The sequence below is a fragment of the Rhamphochromis longiceps genome, linkage group LG18 (genome assembly GCF_057381845.1).
Source record: "Rhamphochromis longiceps isolate RC_006_pf linkage group LG18, R_longiceps_female_GT1.1, whole genome shotgun sequence".
NCBI lineage: Eukaryota > Metazoa > Chordata > Actinopteri > Cichliformes > Cichlidae > Rhamphochromis > Rhamphochromis longiceps.
Window position 1 is genome coordinate 18,559,455 of NC_140574.1, and position 14,486 is coordinate 18,573,940.

The window sequence follows — 14,486 nt, forward strand, 5'->3', positions numbered from 1 at the left end:
CTCAATATCTTACACATCTTCGCCCAATATTCCACAGCCATCCCGAGCATACTGGTATCGATCTGCTGTCCAGCCAGTAGAGGCTGGTAGAAGAGAATGTCCTGATCTGATGGATTACTGTATGAGGCCCAGAGGCACAGGAACCTCAGTATTGATGTGGCTCTTTAATCCCACGGTTGGACGTGACCTTGCCGTGTCTAAACCCCCACGCCCCCAGAGTGACTTTCCAAACCACCGCCCCCATCCCCTTCCCCCAAACATGTAACAGTTTACACTTCCAGTGCCGCATCGCTACAGCTCAGGTCGCTCACCTCAGCTGAGTGCAGTGACCCAGCTCGGATTCGCTGAAAGTTGGAGCAGAAAGTTGTTACCTAAAACAAGAGAAAGCAAGGGATTGGAAATCAAACTTACGAATGCATAACGCTGATCCTTTTCCCCGGTAATCATAAAAAAAATGTATTTTATTTGGTCGTTATTGTGGATCTATGAAATAATATGAGAATACCAGTGAAATTCATCCACGCTCTGCTCAGAGGAATGTATTTCTATTTCAGATTAGACATAAAATGCTTAAATGTAGCCATCAGTTGTTTTCCCTGACAGGACCATGCTGTAATATTAGAGAATTTAATGATTCATGAAGGCCTTTGGGAAAAAAAGAAAGTTTTAACCTCCTCCACAGGCACCCTGTAAAAAACACACACACATGAAGTGTTCATATTTCTGTGCATATTGTGAATTCTGTGCCTCTGTGTGCGGATGAATCATAACTCTATATTGTGTGGCTTTTGGCCTCAGTCAGAAGTGTTTCCCCCCAGAGCAAGAAAGGCCTGCATCTGTGAGGATTGGGTTGGGATTTTCATTTTCTTGAAACACCTTCTGTTCTGTTCTGCATGGTCCCACCGGGGACCACAGTGCTGATATTTTTAGAGGGCATGTTCCGAGAGCCTCAGTCGCCAAGAGGGAAGGACAATGGAGGGTGTGATGTTACATCAATACTTGGCGCAAGTGGGGGAAAGAAAAAACCCCTGGGTGGCCTTGATGAGTTCTCGACCGCCTTTCCTCAAGGAATTTCACAGTTTAAGAGCACCCTAACAGAAAGAGGACCTAAAATGGCCGCCCCAGTGCACACGCACCCAGCACCAGTACAGCCACACCTGCACGCTTTTGGTGCCACACACTCCTTGTCCTCAGGCTCTGTTAACTGTGTGCGGGGTGAAAAAAACAGGCTTACTCCTAACGTTCCCCTCCGGAGTTTCCAGACAAGCCGAGGAACACTTATTGGAGTGGGGCTTAAAATGGCTGCCAGTGAAGTGCAGAGGCTTTTCTTCCACCCCGCAAAAGCCTAACCAGGGTGGCATGATTGTTTGATTGTAAGTATGGTGTTTTAATTAGAAGTATTGTGAAGTGTAAAGGTCGCAATGTGAGGAGAGACAGGGCTGCGGGCCATTCTGCCTATTAATAAGATACTATTCCAAGCTGCTTTGGCTTAACTACGTGTCAGAATGAAGATATGCGTGGTACGCTGCGAGTGAGCGATGCGAGGTTTGATTTGCTGTCGGAACGCTTTAGTATCACGTGAAGAACTTCAGATTAGAGTGGTAATTTGAAAGATGGTTCCTCCTGATTCAGGGTAGTAAGTTGCCCACCCCTGGCACTGCTGCAGCACAAAGCCAACGAGAGACAAAACTGCAGATGGATTGAAGAATATTGATGTGCGCGACCCGCAGCTGCCTGCGAGCAAAGCTGAATAATTTAGGGAAGTGTGTCGTGACGACAGCCCAACACACACCAATCTCAGTTTTTGTGTGTCTTCCTGCGCTATGCTACATACATCCACAGTTCTGGTCTAAATGTCTGAGTAATATGGCAAGGTCTTTCTCCTCTGATAGATGCTGACTGATGCAATTCAGCATTCGCTGGCTGAATTTCATATTTCTTTGGTCCAGCCAAAACTGCAATCCAGGATTTATTAACTACACATATTCCCATCAGTCTAGTTTCATATACTGAAGTTTTGCTTGGGTGAAGCAGGGCAAACACAACGTAAAACCATTTCTAATAACAGAGGGTGCGTGCTTGTGTGTTTGTATGTGTGTGTCGGATTTGTGTGTGCGAGCGTCGTACCGCCTTCTCCGCCTGTATATCTCTCGCCCGCACCTGCCCAACAGTTCTGTTATGGCATGAGTGGTTGAGTTACAGAGGCCCAAATTGAACCTGCATTTTTATTACAGTTTTTATTATTGTTTTTATTAAATCCAGAGTCTAGAAATCCATTTTATTGTCACCCAGAGGAAGCCGTAGTACCTCGCTGTGTGGGTCACCCCTCTGACTATGTGGTGCTGTCATTTCCTGTGGCTCGGCAGATCCAGAGTGCGCCCTCGAGAGGGCGGCGGAGGATGGTGAGACCGGGCATCTAAGGAAGAGGCTGCTCTCTCCAGAGGAAGGAGAGGAGGGAGAGGAGGAGGACGAGGAGCCCGCGCTGCACAGCTGCGACAGCTGCCGGCAGGTGTTCGAGTCGCTGAGCGATCTCACCGAACACAAGATTAATCAATGCCAGCTGACAGGTAAACAACGTTCAGCCCACCGAGCCTCCCCTCCACTCTGCCACTCAGCTCTTCTCCCACTCTCACTCTATGCTTTCATCTGAGAATATGCCACACTATGTGTGTTAGTACACTGCACCAAGGGGAGCACAACACCAGACTACCAGTTTCTTTGGTAGATATCCAGCAGCACAGGCCTCCACACACATAGCGCATTAGTTATATTGTGGTGTACGTTAATATCATCAGAGACGACATCTAAACAGGCCCACACGTGCCCATTAAAATAGATAGCAGTATATGTATTTATAGTATGAGCCTCGTGTCCTTACATGTGTCAGTGCAAGGTTTTATACGGCACCATACTAATTCGAAACGTTTCAATAACACCGAGTATTAGTAACATGGAGCTAGTAGGTCCCACAGTAACCAGACCACCAACTGGAGATGGATCTTTGCTCCAGGAAAGTCCCTCAGCTGCTCCCAGTGCGAGCTAGCTGCAGTAGTAATACCTTGTGGGATTGAAAGAGAAGGATGCCATTGGCAGACTGTGTCATTGACCTGTTGATGGATGAATAGGACTATAAATACCCTGACAAGGTGGCAGACAGAACTAATGATGTGAACTGAAGGTTTCCATGTGCTTCTCCTGGACTTGCTGTCCTCCTTTACATGCCCTGACAGGCCCGTATTGAGAAACACCATCTGATACTCATTTCATAGTGTTTGGGCACATGTCTCGTCTCTTTCTACTGTCAAAAATAAAGTGAACTAAAATGTCCTATTTCTGTTTCAGATGTAGTACAGACGCTATTGTTTGTCATTCAACAGAAAAGCCCAGAGATGTTTACGATTGAGTTGCATTCAGTCTTTAAGTATGATGACTAGCCTGTTTCATTTGGGCTCAAAGTCCAATAAAGTCATGTAGTGCATGGTGTGTAAAAATGCCAGTCATAATTCTTTAATGACAGTCATTGCATGTGTTATCATGAGGATTTTTCTCTTTAATATGTTTAATATTTCTCACTGAACCCAGTAATCGACTCTTTTATTGATGCCCCAGGGATGGTAAATGGACACAAGAGGAGAAATTGCAAGCAAGAAAGTTTATGGCTTAAAGATACACTCGATAATTGAAGTGGAATAGATAGCACATTGAATTTTAAAAAGAAAATGAATGTATGTATAATGTATATATATAAATGAATGTATATAAAACATAAGACAGAAAAAAAAACTCAACTGCACTAGCAACATAAAAAGTAAGCTGGTAAGTAAGCATTTGCAGGAAACAACAACCTCAACCAATTAGAGATGTCGCTGTTTTCAGTTTTGTAGGGTAGTTCTTTTCCGTGACATTGCAAATAAGATGGGTTTCATGCAGACCTGTGGTTCCTACAAGAACACATACTGTTGTTTCACAGTGTTGTAGCTCTTGGTAAGTCTACATTACAACACCATGGCTCATAATCAAAACCCCTGCTTCTAGAACATCACTGTTGCGCTCCATTAGAGGTAGTCCTTTAAGCCTTGTGGTTATGTGCTCTAAGTTCAATGTCACAGCTTACTTTATCCATTTCAAATTTAAAGTCTTGGAGCACCTCAGTGCACAGAAACCCTTCCTAACAAGGCTTTTATTGTGAAACTTTGAAAGAAAGAAAGTGTCGTATAAACATCATATTGTAACCTTAGGTTGTTGTTTTTTTTTTTAACACAACTTTTTTTGTTGGGTCACTCAGCAGCAGGATGTTATTACTGACTAGCTGACAGACACAGTTGTCGGGGTCATGCGCCTCTCTGACTGTAAGGAATCTTCCCCAGCTGGTAGAAACAGTATTTACGTGTGTTATGCCCCCTCTTAGAATGTTTCAGCTAGCACTTTTGTGTATGCCCAGCAATAGTCTCTTTTCTGTTTACATTCAAGCACAGTTTGATTTCATATTTTGCAACCGTCAGCAAACCACAAATTATAGGTTAGATATCCCATGAGTTTACCAAAGATTTTCCATTAACTGTGAGACAGCCTCAAGTCTCGTGTTTTTGTGTACTCAATATGTAAAAATGCCTTCTGTTACCCTCCTGTCTGTGTTAATTTGAGCAGAAACGCATACATGTGCATTGCACAATTGATTTTATGCCCTGCTATGTGTTTAAATTCAGAAGAAGCGACACTCAATCAGCTAAAGGTTTGAAAACTGACTGCACTCTTCACTTCTGCATTACTGTCATCCAACAAAAAAAATGACTGGTCTAAGGGAAAGAAAGTGCAGAGTCTCCTGTCACTCTTTTTTTTCTTCAATCTGACACCCAATTCAATCAAGTCATTGCAGATGTGTGGACAGTCTTTGTTTGGGGACAATTTGAGGAATGCAGAAAGAAAAGAAAAAAACCCCACAAAGGATTTTATTTAATTAAAGTTCTTCCTATACTTATACTGTTGCACAACACTGAGAAAACAATAATGTTATAAAGTTGTGTTTCTGATTCAGGGACAGGTCTTTAATGTTCAGCAGCATTTTCAGTATGTGGTCATGACTGACTCAGCCATATTTTTTTTCTATAATTAAGCCTGTCTTTTAAAAATGTCAATCTTATGGACAAATAACTCTTAATTGCTCAATGATGAAAAAAAAAACACAGTTTGGATAAGAGCCCCTGTGGAAGCCAAACAAAAGATTCTAATTGCCATTAGGGTATTGTGATTGTGCAGAAACACTCTATTAGTATTCAAACACAGTGGGAGAAAAGAAACTTCTAGATGGCATACTAAGTACTTTGAATGTGTGTGTGTATGTCTGTGAGTATGTGTTTGTGCATTCTCTGGAATATGGGATATGAGATTTCCTATGTGGCATTATGTAGACATCCATGACCAATTAATCTGCCTTACATCAAGTCTCTACTCACAGATGGATCCTTTATTAGAGCCGTTTTCTAATCAACCACCAGCACCTGCTAAACTCTCCATTTTTACGATTTCAAATATTTTATTTTTGGTTAACAAATTGCAAAAGCTTGACTGGAACCAATCCATGTATGAAGATTTGCATGCTGACACAACTCTGCATTTTTTCCCCTCCCATCAAAACATATACAGTGAGTTTCCTAAGACAGACAGCCCATATACAGTCAGTAAGCTTAAAAAATACATATTATAAAAGCAGTCGGATAAGGCAAGTGAAATAAAGTCTAAACAGATTCTAACTGTGTGTCGACCACACCCGATGGACAGAGAGAAAGAAAAAGATGTTACATGTCACTGCGATCAATGGCGGCCATTGTCTCTCCCCATCTGGCAGAGGTATAACACCTTCCCATGCACTTAAGCTGTGGCCACTGCAGTGCGCTAAGGGAGCACATGGGTATGGATTGCCTCGTGTCCCCGATGCGATCGGTGCTATTGATCGCACTAATGCTGGACTGCAGAGGAAGGCGAGCGCCTGAGAAAGAGAGCAAGGGAGAAGAAGGGAGATGTGGAGAGTGAAAGAGAGGGAGAGAGAGTGCTGCAGGAATGTGTCCCCAGGGAGCCCGTCTTGGGCTGGGGCAGGGCTTCAGGAATGCTCCCCAGGAGATCCCAGTGAAGGCTAGGGCAGGGCTGGAAGAATGCTCCTCTAGAGAGTTGAGAGTGGAGGCTGGCTGGGGCAGGGCTAGAAGAATGTTCCCCCAGAGCACCCCTCTAACTCTGGGGCAGAAGTAGAGAGGCTCTGAGGGGGGAGACCCCCCCCCACCCCACCCCTCGGCTCCAGAATGGCTGCGGATCAGGTTTCCGTGTGGGGATCAGCATCCTGCCGACATGGCTTTAGGCTACCCTGGGGAAGAGACAGGAGGCTGGAGGCATAGCTATTCCATAGGACTTTCCAAAAACGCTTCACAAATGCTTTGTCTCACTATCACGCTGCATTGTCTGCGCACACTTATATTGTTACCTATCCTTAATGGAGAAAGAGAAACAGTGTGTGTGTAGTTTGACTTTTGTTCTCAGTTGGCACAAGAGATGTTCATATGCCAGGTATGAGATTGCAGTGGTAGGCAAGGAAACATGCCTTCAGGCCTACTCGCCAAAGAAATACCTTGCTTCTCATCTCATTTCAGCTTGTGTTTACTAGCCCACACTGTAAATAAAAATAACACCTCTAGCTCAGAGTTTAATTCAAAAGATTGCATTTTCAGTCAATTCTTCAATTCCGCGTCTCTGAAGGTATTTGAATAGCCTAGTGCACACATGGGCTGGCAGCCTAGTGGCCGTTCTTTCATTATGGGTCCAGCTCCCTTGAGCAACACCTTTTCTTGTGTCCTTCACTAGAGGAGGGGCATGTCTGCTCCCCCCAGAGAGATCTGTGCCCTGCTATTTTAACCCTCTGTGAGATGACCTTTTTAATAAGTGTCTTTCTCTGCTTTCCTGCCGGCCACTGTGCGAGCAAACAGAGCATGTCTTCTGCTTCCCTCAGATAAAGGAATCAATCAGAGTGGGTGCAACAGAGAAAGAGAGAGATAACTGGGCCATATATGGATTTATATTATGTAGATTTCCCCTTTTCCTCATCCCTGTAGACACTGCAAAATGCACTCAGCTTCAATAAAACACATTTCAGATTTATGAGAAAAATACAAATGAAACACTAATACTCACTGAAAAACAATAACATTTCCTCACAATGCAGAACATGCTAATATGATAGAAACTCTTTCTCTGTTTGCAATGGGCACCATTTCTTTTTTAAACCTGCTGATCAATGTCCCCCCCTTCTATTCCCAACCACAACATGTTTGCTTGAAGTGTTTGAATTCATTTACATCAAGCCTTTGGGTCAGCAGCATGGAAACATTCAGTAATACCCTCAACTATGAACAGACTCCTGGCAGTCCGTGCTTTATACTAACTGTTTCCAACAGGCTCCTATTGGTTGTACTGTTTTTTTTCTACTAACTTTGTGTATTGATCCAACAGCTGCTTTGTAGCTGCCAAGAAGAATGTGCCAAACTGCAAAGACTATTCGCTTCAAAAGGGCTCACATAAGAAGAAAAGCGACATGACAAGACCTGATTAGCCGAACTCTGAGCCACCGCCGTTCATCAGAAATTCTGCTGTGTTTTTGCCGGGGTGTCTTGCGACATCCTGGTACAAAGAGCAGCACACTGATTACAAGGCTTTGAAAGGAGGAGAGGCGGTCAGGGGAGAATAGCTACTTCTGGCACAACGCAGCCACTGAAAAGAGACCTCATGCTAGAATGAGCTCTTACAATTGGGCTTGAGTCTTTCCTGTGTATGTGTTTGTGTGGGGGGCATGTTCTACGTGAGCGTCTGAGAGAAAAGAAAAATAGGTATGGAGGGAAAGAGGTAGAAAAGATATTAAAGTAGATGTTGACTCCGTGGTATAGAGTCCCCGTGCATTTCCTCTTTGTGCAACAGTGCCAGCAACGTTAACAGGAATGTCATTAGGAATTCAAAGCATATGCCCTCGTGAGGACGCCCTCTTTCTCTTTCCCCTGTGCTCCACACGGCACATATTATGCACTGTATAAAGTATTTATTGGTCTTTGTCAGACGAGGGCTGCATTTTCTGCAGAAAAACCATCAAAATAAGAATAGAGGAACTTGCAGGTTTTTTTTGTGTGTTTTTTTGCTCGGCTTTGTGGGTTTAAGGCATAAACAACAATGGCTAGCACTGCAACTCTTTGCTTTTCTCGTATCCGCATCCCCCATCTATCTAACACTCTGTGTCTCTCACGTTTTCGCTTGTTCAATCAGTCATCCGTGCACACACAAACACTTATTAACGAGCACGAGCACACACGCTCCCTCTCAGCACCTGCGTGCCTGCACTTTGCATTTTAGACGACACATAATTCATCGCCCAGGAGGCTAAACACATGCCGGGACTTCATCCAGTTGACCTCTTTCTTAAGTAGGTAGCCACAAAAGCCGAGATGACATGTGGACAAAACAGAGATAATCTCCTGCACTCACCCAGAACTACAAGCTACAAGCACCTGAGCGAAAACCTATACCAACAACAGTGTTCTTATTTCCCCTTTTTGCTGTGTAGCGGTCCTTTGAAACTACTGTCTTCAGTTCTGAGACGATGACCAGCCCAAGAAGCGGTTGTTTCGGTTTCTCTCACACTCAGTATCTCTCCCTGGCCCTGGCTCTGCCTGCTCTTTGTTCACTCTCTTCCTCAGCCTGCAAGTCTTTTTCAGCGGCACAAGCAGAAGAATGGCACATTAAATCTTAATAGGACTGCGTCTGGCCGTGTTGAATTGCAGAGCGTGTTAAGCCGGCGCTTTCCTCCCCCTTGGCACACGCTTGTGGAAGTGGAAAACAATTGAATAAAAGAAACCGCTCTCTCTCTCTGTAACACAAGTGACTTCGGCTGTTCTGCTGAAACTATGAGATTGAACTGACTCCAGCTCACAAATGGCTTAAGCCCTTACTAAGAGACTGTAAAATAAACATTTGTACTTTTCAAGATGCATATGTGGAAGGTGCACAGAGGATTTACCTGACCATCCACAATGAAGCCGTCGCATTATTCCCTGTTCCAAGTGACAGCTGAAAAATGCTGCCGTAGACTCTGTGCTTAACTGGTGGCTGAGGAGGCAGGAGTAACCTCGCTAGGAGGGATATGTGAAATGTATGAAGAGAAGGAGATAAAAAACTGAATATTTAGATTGAATAAAGTCAGAAAAAATAATAAAGAAGTAGAGAAAAGACAGTGAAGGTAGGGAAGAGCCAATCTTAGCAGCAATGTGAGTCCAGGCCTTCTTTGTAAGGCAGTCAGAGGTGGTAATTAGCCAATGATGAGTTGACGGGTTGTGTGTCCAGTGCTCGGCACTGCTGGGTGGGGCTGTGGGAGGTAGATAAGGCCAGCAGTGGGCTTATCTCTGAGAAGGACAGGCACCAGGCCTGCCAGGCAAATCCACCCACAGACCTGCCGTATTTTATTAACAACATCATTAATGCCAGACAGGTTATGTGCGATGGCTCGGAAGAGAGACGGGAAAAAGTAAAAAACAAATAAAGTCTCAATTCCTGCTTGGCCGGCCAGTCTAAAGTACATAGGCACCGGTTGACGTGTTTTGAAAGCAAGGAGCTTGTGGAGATGTTTACCAGGTAGGCAGCCAACGGAAGGGCACGGAGAGCGAGCTTGGATCTTACCTCTGGGTTTGCTCATTCTCCTCTGGGTCCCCAGAATTCAAATGATTTTCTTTTTTTCCCTTTCAAACGTGGGACTACTCACCAGAATAATGATGAAGCAGATACAGAGAAACATAACTAGACACAAAGAAAAGGCAAAAATGTTGTTTTTTTTTTTTACTTTACGGACATCCAGGGTTTCATTTTTAAACACATGCTTTGTAAAATGCTTAGTTTTCCCCATTTCTCTTTCTCTCGCTCACCTGCATCTTTCAATCAGGTGTTCAAAGTTTTGTCTTCTTCATGCTCCTTTAAATTATAGAGCATTAGTAATGCATTTATTACATTTTCTTTAGTTTGCAGTAATCTATTGACCTTGAATCAGATGGCACTATAACAGTTATCAGTTATCCTTTTGTATTAGTATGTGAAATATGCCAAATAGCGTTTGTTCAGTGGCATGTCTCCCTATAATAATAATCACCCCCAGGTTATGAGGATGTGACCTGGGTGCACCAATCAGTGTATACCTCACTCACCCCAATGCACACCTAAATGAAACAGGCTTTTGAATCGTCTTCTGCAATTTCCCCCAATGAAAAAAAAAAAGTCTTAGGATTTTGCTCATGTCTGTGTGGAAATGTACTGCACATTGATCCCCATAGGGCTTTTTCCTTACATGGCTTTTGCCAAACTCACCAGTAATGGGAGGAAAGGAAGGAGGGAGTCGGAGGGTGGTGGAAAGAGTGACCAGTCCGACAGGTTTATGTCTCCCTGCAGGCTGAGCTCTGTGGAGCGGGCCCACACGAAGGAACGGAGCAAGCTGTGACGGCATCCTGCTAGCCACTGTGGTTTAGGAGCTTTGGGGCTACACTATCACCAACTCAACATTTCCCCCTCTCCTCTACCCTTCCCAGGGGTTGTTTTTGTTGGCCAGGGGGCAGTGTTTGGGTGGGGGCTGCTATGTGGCTCTGTGGAACAGCCACTCCTACACTTCAGGATATGGGAAGTTGAACCACCCGCAAGGACAGGGATTCTCAAATATCGTGTAAAGTAGCACATTTGTTCCTTAGCACTAATTGCCATTTTCAGACTGGAAGGTAGGTTCATAAATGTTATTTTATGGGCACGATGGGTGTCATTTAAGGTCTCCAAGGCCACCAGCTGGACTATGCTTTGGCAGTGAAAGCACCATGTGCTATAACAGAATGTAATGGTTCAACAGTAAAGACATGCTGTCAGGTAGCACAGAGACGTCCTTCTAATGTTAAGAGCAGTGGACAGATTGGGTGGGGGGGGACTGAGAATGTAAAGGTTATCTGATCTATTCCACCTCCAACCTGCCTGGCTGATCAATCTGCTGGAAGAGTCAATCGATTTGATCAGAGAGCCTCTCCTTAGAGAGGACCTCCCAAGGAGTGGGTAGGATTCTGCGAAAGGCTGCCAGCTTGGAACATGTCTCCGCGATAAACCGAGACATTAAAATCCCTGATTAAATAGTAACTCACCACCTGTGGCAGCCATTCTCTAAATAAGCCACTGATTTAAGACGGCAAAGAACATCTACTGGTGCTGTCACTCCACCGTGTTATCAGGCTCATTATAAATGCAATATGTGTACAGTGAAATCACATCAACAAAATCCTGCAAGACTGACTGACAGCCAAGAGAGATCAGGCCGTAGTAAACAGAGTGGTAATCTTTATATTAGGACATTATGTGCCCCCAGTCAAAGCATGATGCATCTTTCTCATCATGAACTTGGTTTGTAGAACATACCCCACAAACAAAGTCAACAGACAAAACCATCTTATGATTGGATTTTAATCCAATTGCATTATTATTCAGGCCTCCCATTGGCCATTCATTACTCTCACATGGAGCCTGTGTGGGTTGTTATCACCCAATCAGGCTCAAGACTGTATTCTGGAGAGCATGCTTTCGTTTGCATCCTTTAAACCCTATGAGCCTTCCCTCTCTCTGGGCCCGCCAACGGAATACCTAATTCCAAAGTAAACTGATTGCTCTCTCCAACAAGATTACGCTGTGATGATGTTAGCCAAATGAGACTGCTATTCAGATGCAACCAGGGCAGGCAAGGATGCTTACCGCAAGATGACTGATCAGCATGTTAAGAGAAACAAGGTTGGGGAAAAAAAGAGGAGAAAACGAGGGATAGAAATCGAAAGAGTGCGAGAGAGTTGTGTGCGTGGGGGTAAGCAGAAATGTAATTTGCTTCTCACCTCAGGCAACTGGGCTCTGAGGCCAGTAAATATGCAAACAAGCTGAGCCTGGCCATCAATATGAAGACCCTAGATGATTACTAATCTCCACCGCTGAAGTAGATTGAGGTCTGTTCAGCAGTGCCATGTAGCATGAGGGTAGGGGTGGGGGGGGATTGGGAGGTTAGAGTCCAAACTTCGTCTCCATGTTGGCTGCCAAGATTATGCACAATTTAGAGTTATAGGTGTAGCTGACCTTCAGTTTGGGAAGTGCTATACTATTTATGATGCATACCAATTAGCAATAGAGCGGCAATAAAAATGCAGGCGTCTTAAACCTATATTGTACATGTTTTTGAAAGGATACATTAATCATGTTGTGAATGTAATTCAGAAACTTCTGCTGCAAGTTTCCAGTAACTTTGAACCTTGTTTCAAACTCAGCCTAGTCTTTTCATCATGGAGAGCTCCTTGTCTGATATGAGCTCTTAGACGTGCGGCACAGTAGTTTACCAGCCCATTGTCATTCCCCATCCGTAATCCGGGATAAAACCTATGGGACGCAGACCGGTCTGGAGTCATTAGGTGTGTGCGTGGCTTACCCAGACAGCCAGATAAACCAGATGCCTCGGGATGGCCAGGGGTCATCTCTCTGTGTGAACACGTTGTTGATGTCCTTGTTTGTCTCTACCTCTTCTTTGCCCGTATCCCCCCTCACACCCTTCATCATTCCTTTTTTTGCGTCCTTTCTTTCACTCCCTTGATTGCCCTGCACAGTCATCACAAACACAGAAGTCCGCGTTGGAGCTTAGCAGTCGAAGAACCTGTCAGCTAAAGGGAAGGAGGAAAGAGAGACAGGGGAGTTGACTGTGGCCCTAGGTTGAATGCCTGAGGGTGTACTACGTGTGGAGGATAGTTAGTGCAGAAGGACACGCCACAGTCTGCAGGTGAATTCTCTCATTTTGGGAGACTTAATGCATTTGAATCATCACCTCTAGGGGGACGTCTTATGACTTTCTGTTACAGAATGAGCCTTGATATAAAATGCAGCAAAGGTTGTGTGTGTATGTGTGGTTTGTGTTTTTAATACAGCAGGAGGGCCTGTAAGAGGAATATATATATATTCTAAGAAAGTCTTTCCAGTCCTAAACATAATTGACTATTTCTTGTATTTTGGAGTATGTTTCCAGCATTGAGCTTTACCCTCTGCAGTGAGTGCACAAGGCTTGAGGATGTTTACCTGGCATGGTGCCTGTTGTAGCTGCCCTCCTGTTGAGGAAAAGCAGGTCAGGGTATAGCTTTGTGTTTGTTTGTTTGTGCAGGTGTGTGTTTTTCTCGCACGTGTGTATTGTGTGGCTTGTGAATGTGTATGGCTTCGTGTGTGCACGTATGTGAAGAGGAGGGAAGATCATTAAGATAGAAATAGTCGGAGAGTGCATTACATTCAGCTAGTTAAAAAAAAAACACAGAATGTAATCTAATGTAAGCAGTTATTTTTCAGGAGAGGGCGGGGTGGTCAGTGATGGGGAGGGTGGATGGCAGGTAACTGGATTCTCAGTTCACCTGAACCATCCATCTGCTCAGCCATCAATCTTCCTGCTTTCTAGCCCTCCGTTCATTTACTCATCCACCCATTTATCCAGCCTTACCCATGGCCAAAGGGCCATGTCTCTTTGTGGCCCTGATAATCTAGACCAATTTCCTCTGCAATTTATTTCCCAGCCAACCACCCACCTGGTCAAGCAGCATCAGGCTTCTCAAGGTAGAGCCACTCATCCCAGCAAGCCCCTTCCCACCAATCACAGCCTTCCCCCCCCCCCCCCCTCTGTCCTCAAGCCTTAGATCTTTTTGTCTTTTGTGTTCTGAAGTTTCAGTTTTATACAATAGTAATGGAGCATCCTTTCCTTTACAGTAATCTCTGACACCACTCAGCATGTGTTGTTTACCTCTAATGCCTCAGCCCTTCTTCTTCTTTGATTTCTATTATCATTTCCTATTTCTACCACTTTCTGTGCTCCTTCATCTCCGTCTTTCTCTTCCTTTGTCACTTTCTCTTCCTCTCTTTCTTGCATTCTTTCCTCCTTTTCTCCATCCTGTCATGGCTCTTCAGTATTCTGCTGCTGTCTTGTGTAGAGTGATTTTGCCCAGACACGTCTGGCTCTGGGTAAAGTGCAGTCCCCAGAGAGCGTGCTCCGCAGCCCCCAGGTCGCCAGCACCATGAATACATTATGATCCCCATTTCCATCCTGTTGCCACGGCAGCACTTTTGGAGCCGCAGGGCGATTAAGACGTGTGCTGTCGATACCCTGATAGGAGCAGAAGTTGGATCTGGAAGCTGGCCTTTGATCAGATTTCATCCTCCTGCCTGCTATTGGTAGCTTCAGTGCAGGAAGACAAAGATGGAGTCTTGTGGGCTTTTTATTGGTTTGACAAGCTCACCTGCTGCACATAAGCATACCATGCATCCATCCTTGAGCTTTTTTTCCCACCTCTATGCTTTATCTCTGTCTTTCCTGCCTGAAACCATTTCCCTCCCTTTTTCTCATTTCCTTTGCTCCTCCCCATCACCGCAGTTCAGCTAAG

The 14,486-nt window shown here is 44.6% G+C and overlaps 1 protein-coding gene across 2 annotated transcripts in view; it reads left to right on the plus strand.

Annotated features, from left to right (window-relative positions):
* Positions 1 to 14,486, plus strand: part of LOC146648084 (zinc finger protein 521-like) — an 89,349-nt gene that overhangs the window by 12,220 nt on the left and 62,643 nt on the right. For both annotated transcript variants that reach the window (XM_085388052.1, XM_085388053.1), the window contains exon 3: positions 2,367 to 2,567. In XM_085388052.1, the coding sequence (XP_085244178.1) occupies positions 2,367 to 2,567 (201 nt within the window). The remainder of the gene's footprint in view (positions 1 to 2,366; positions 2,568 to 14,486) is intronic.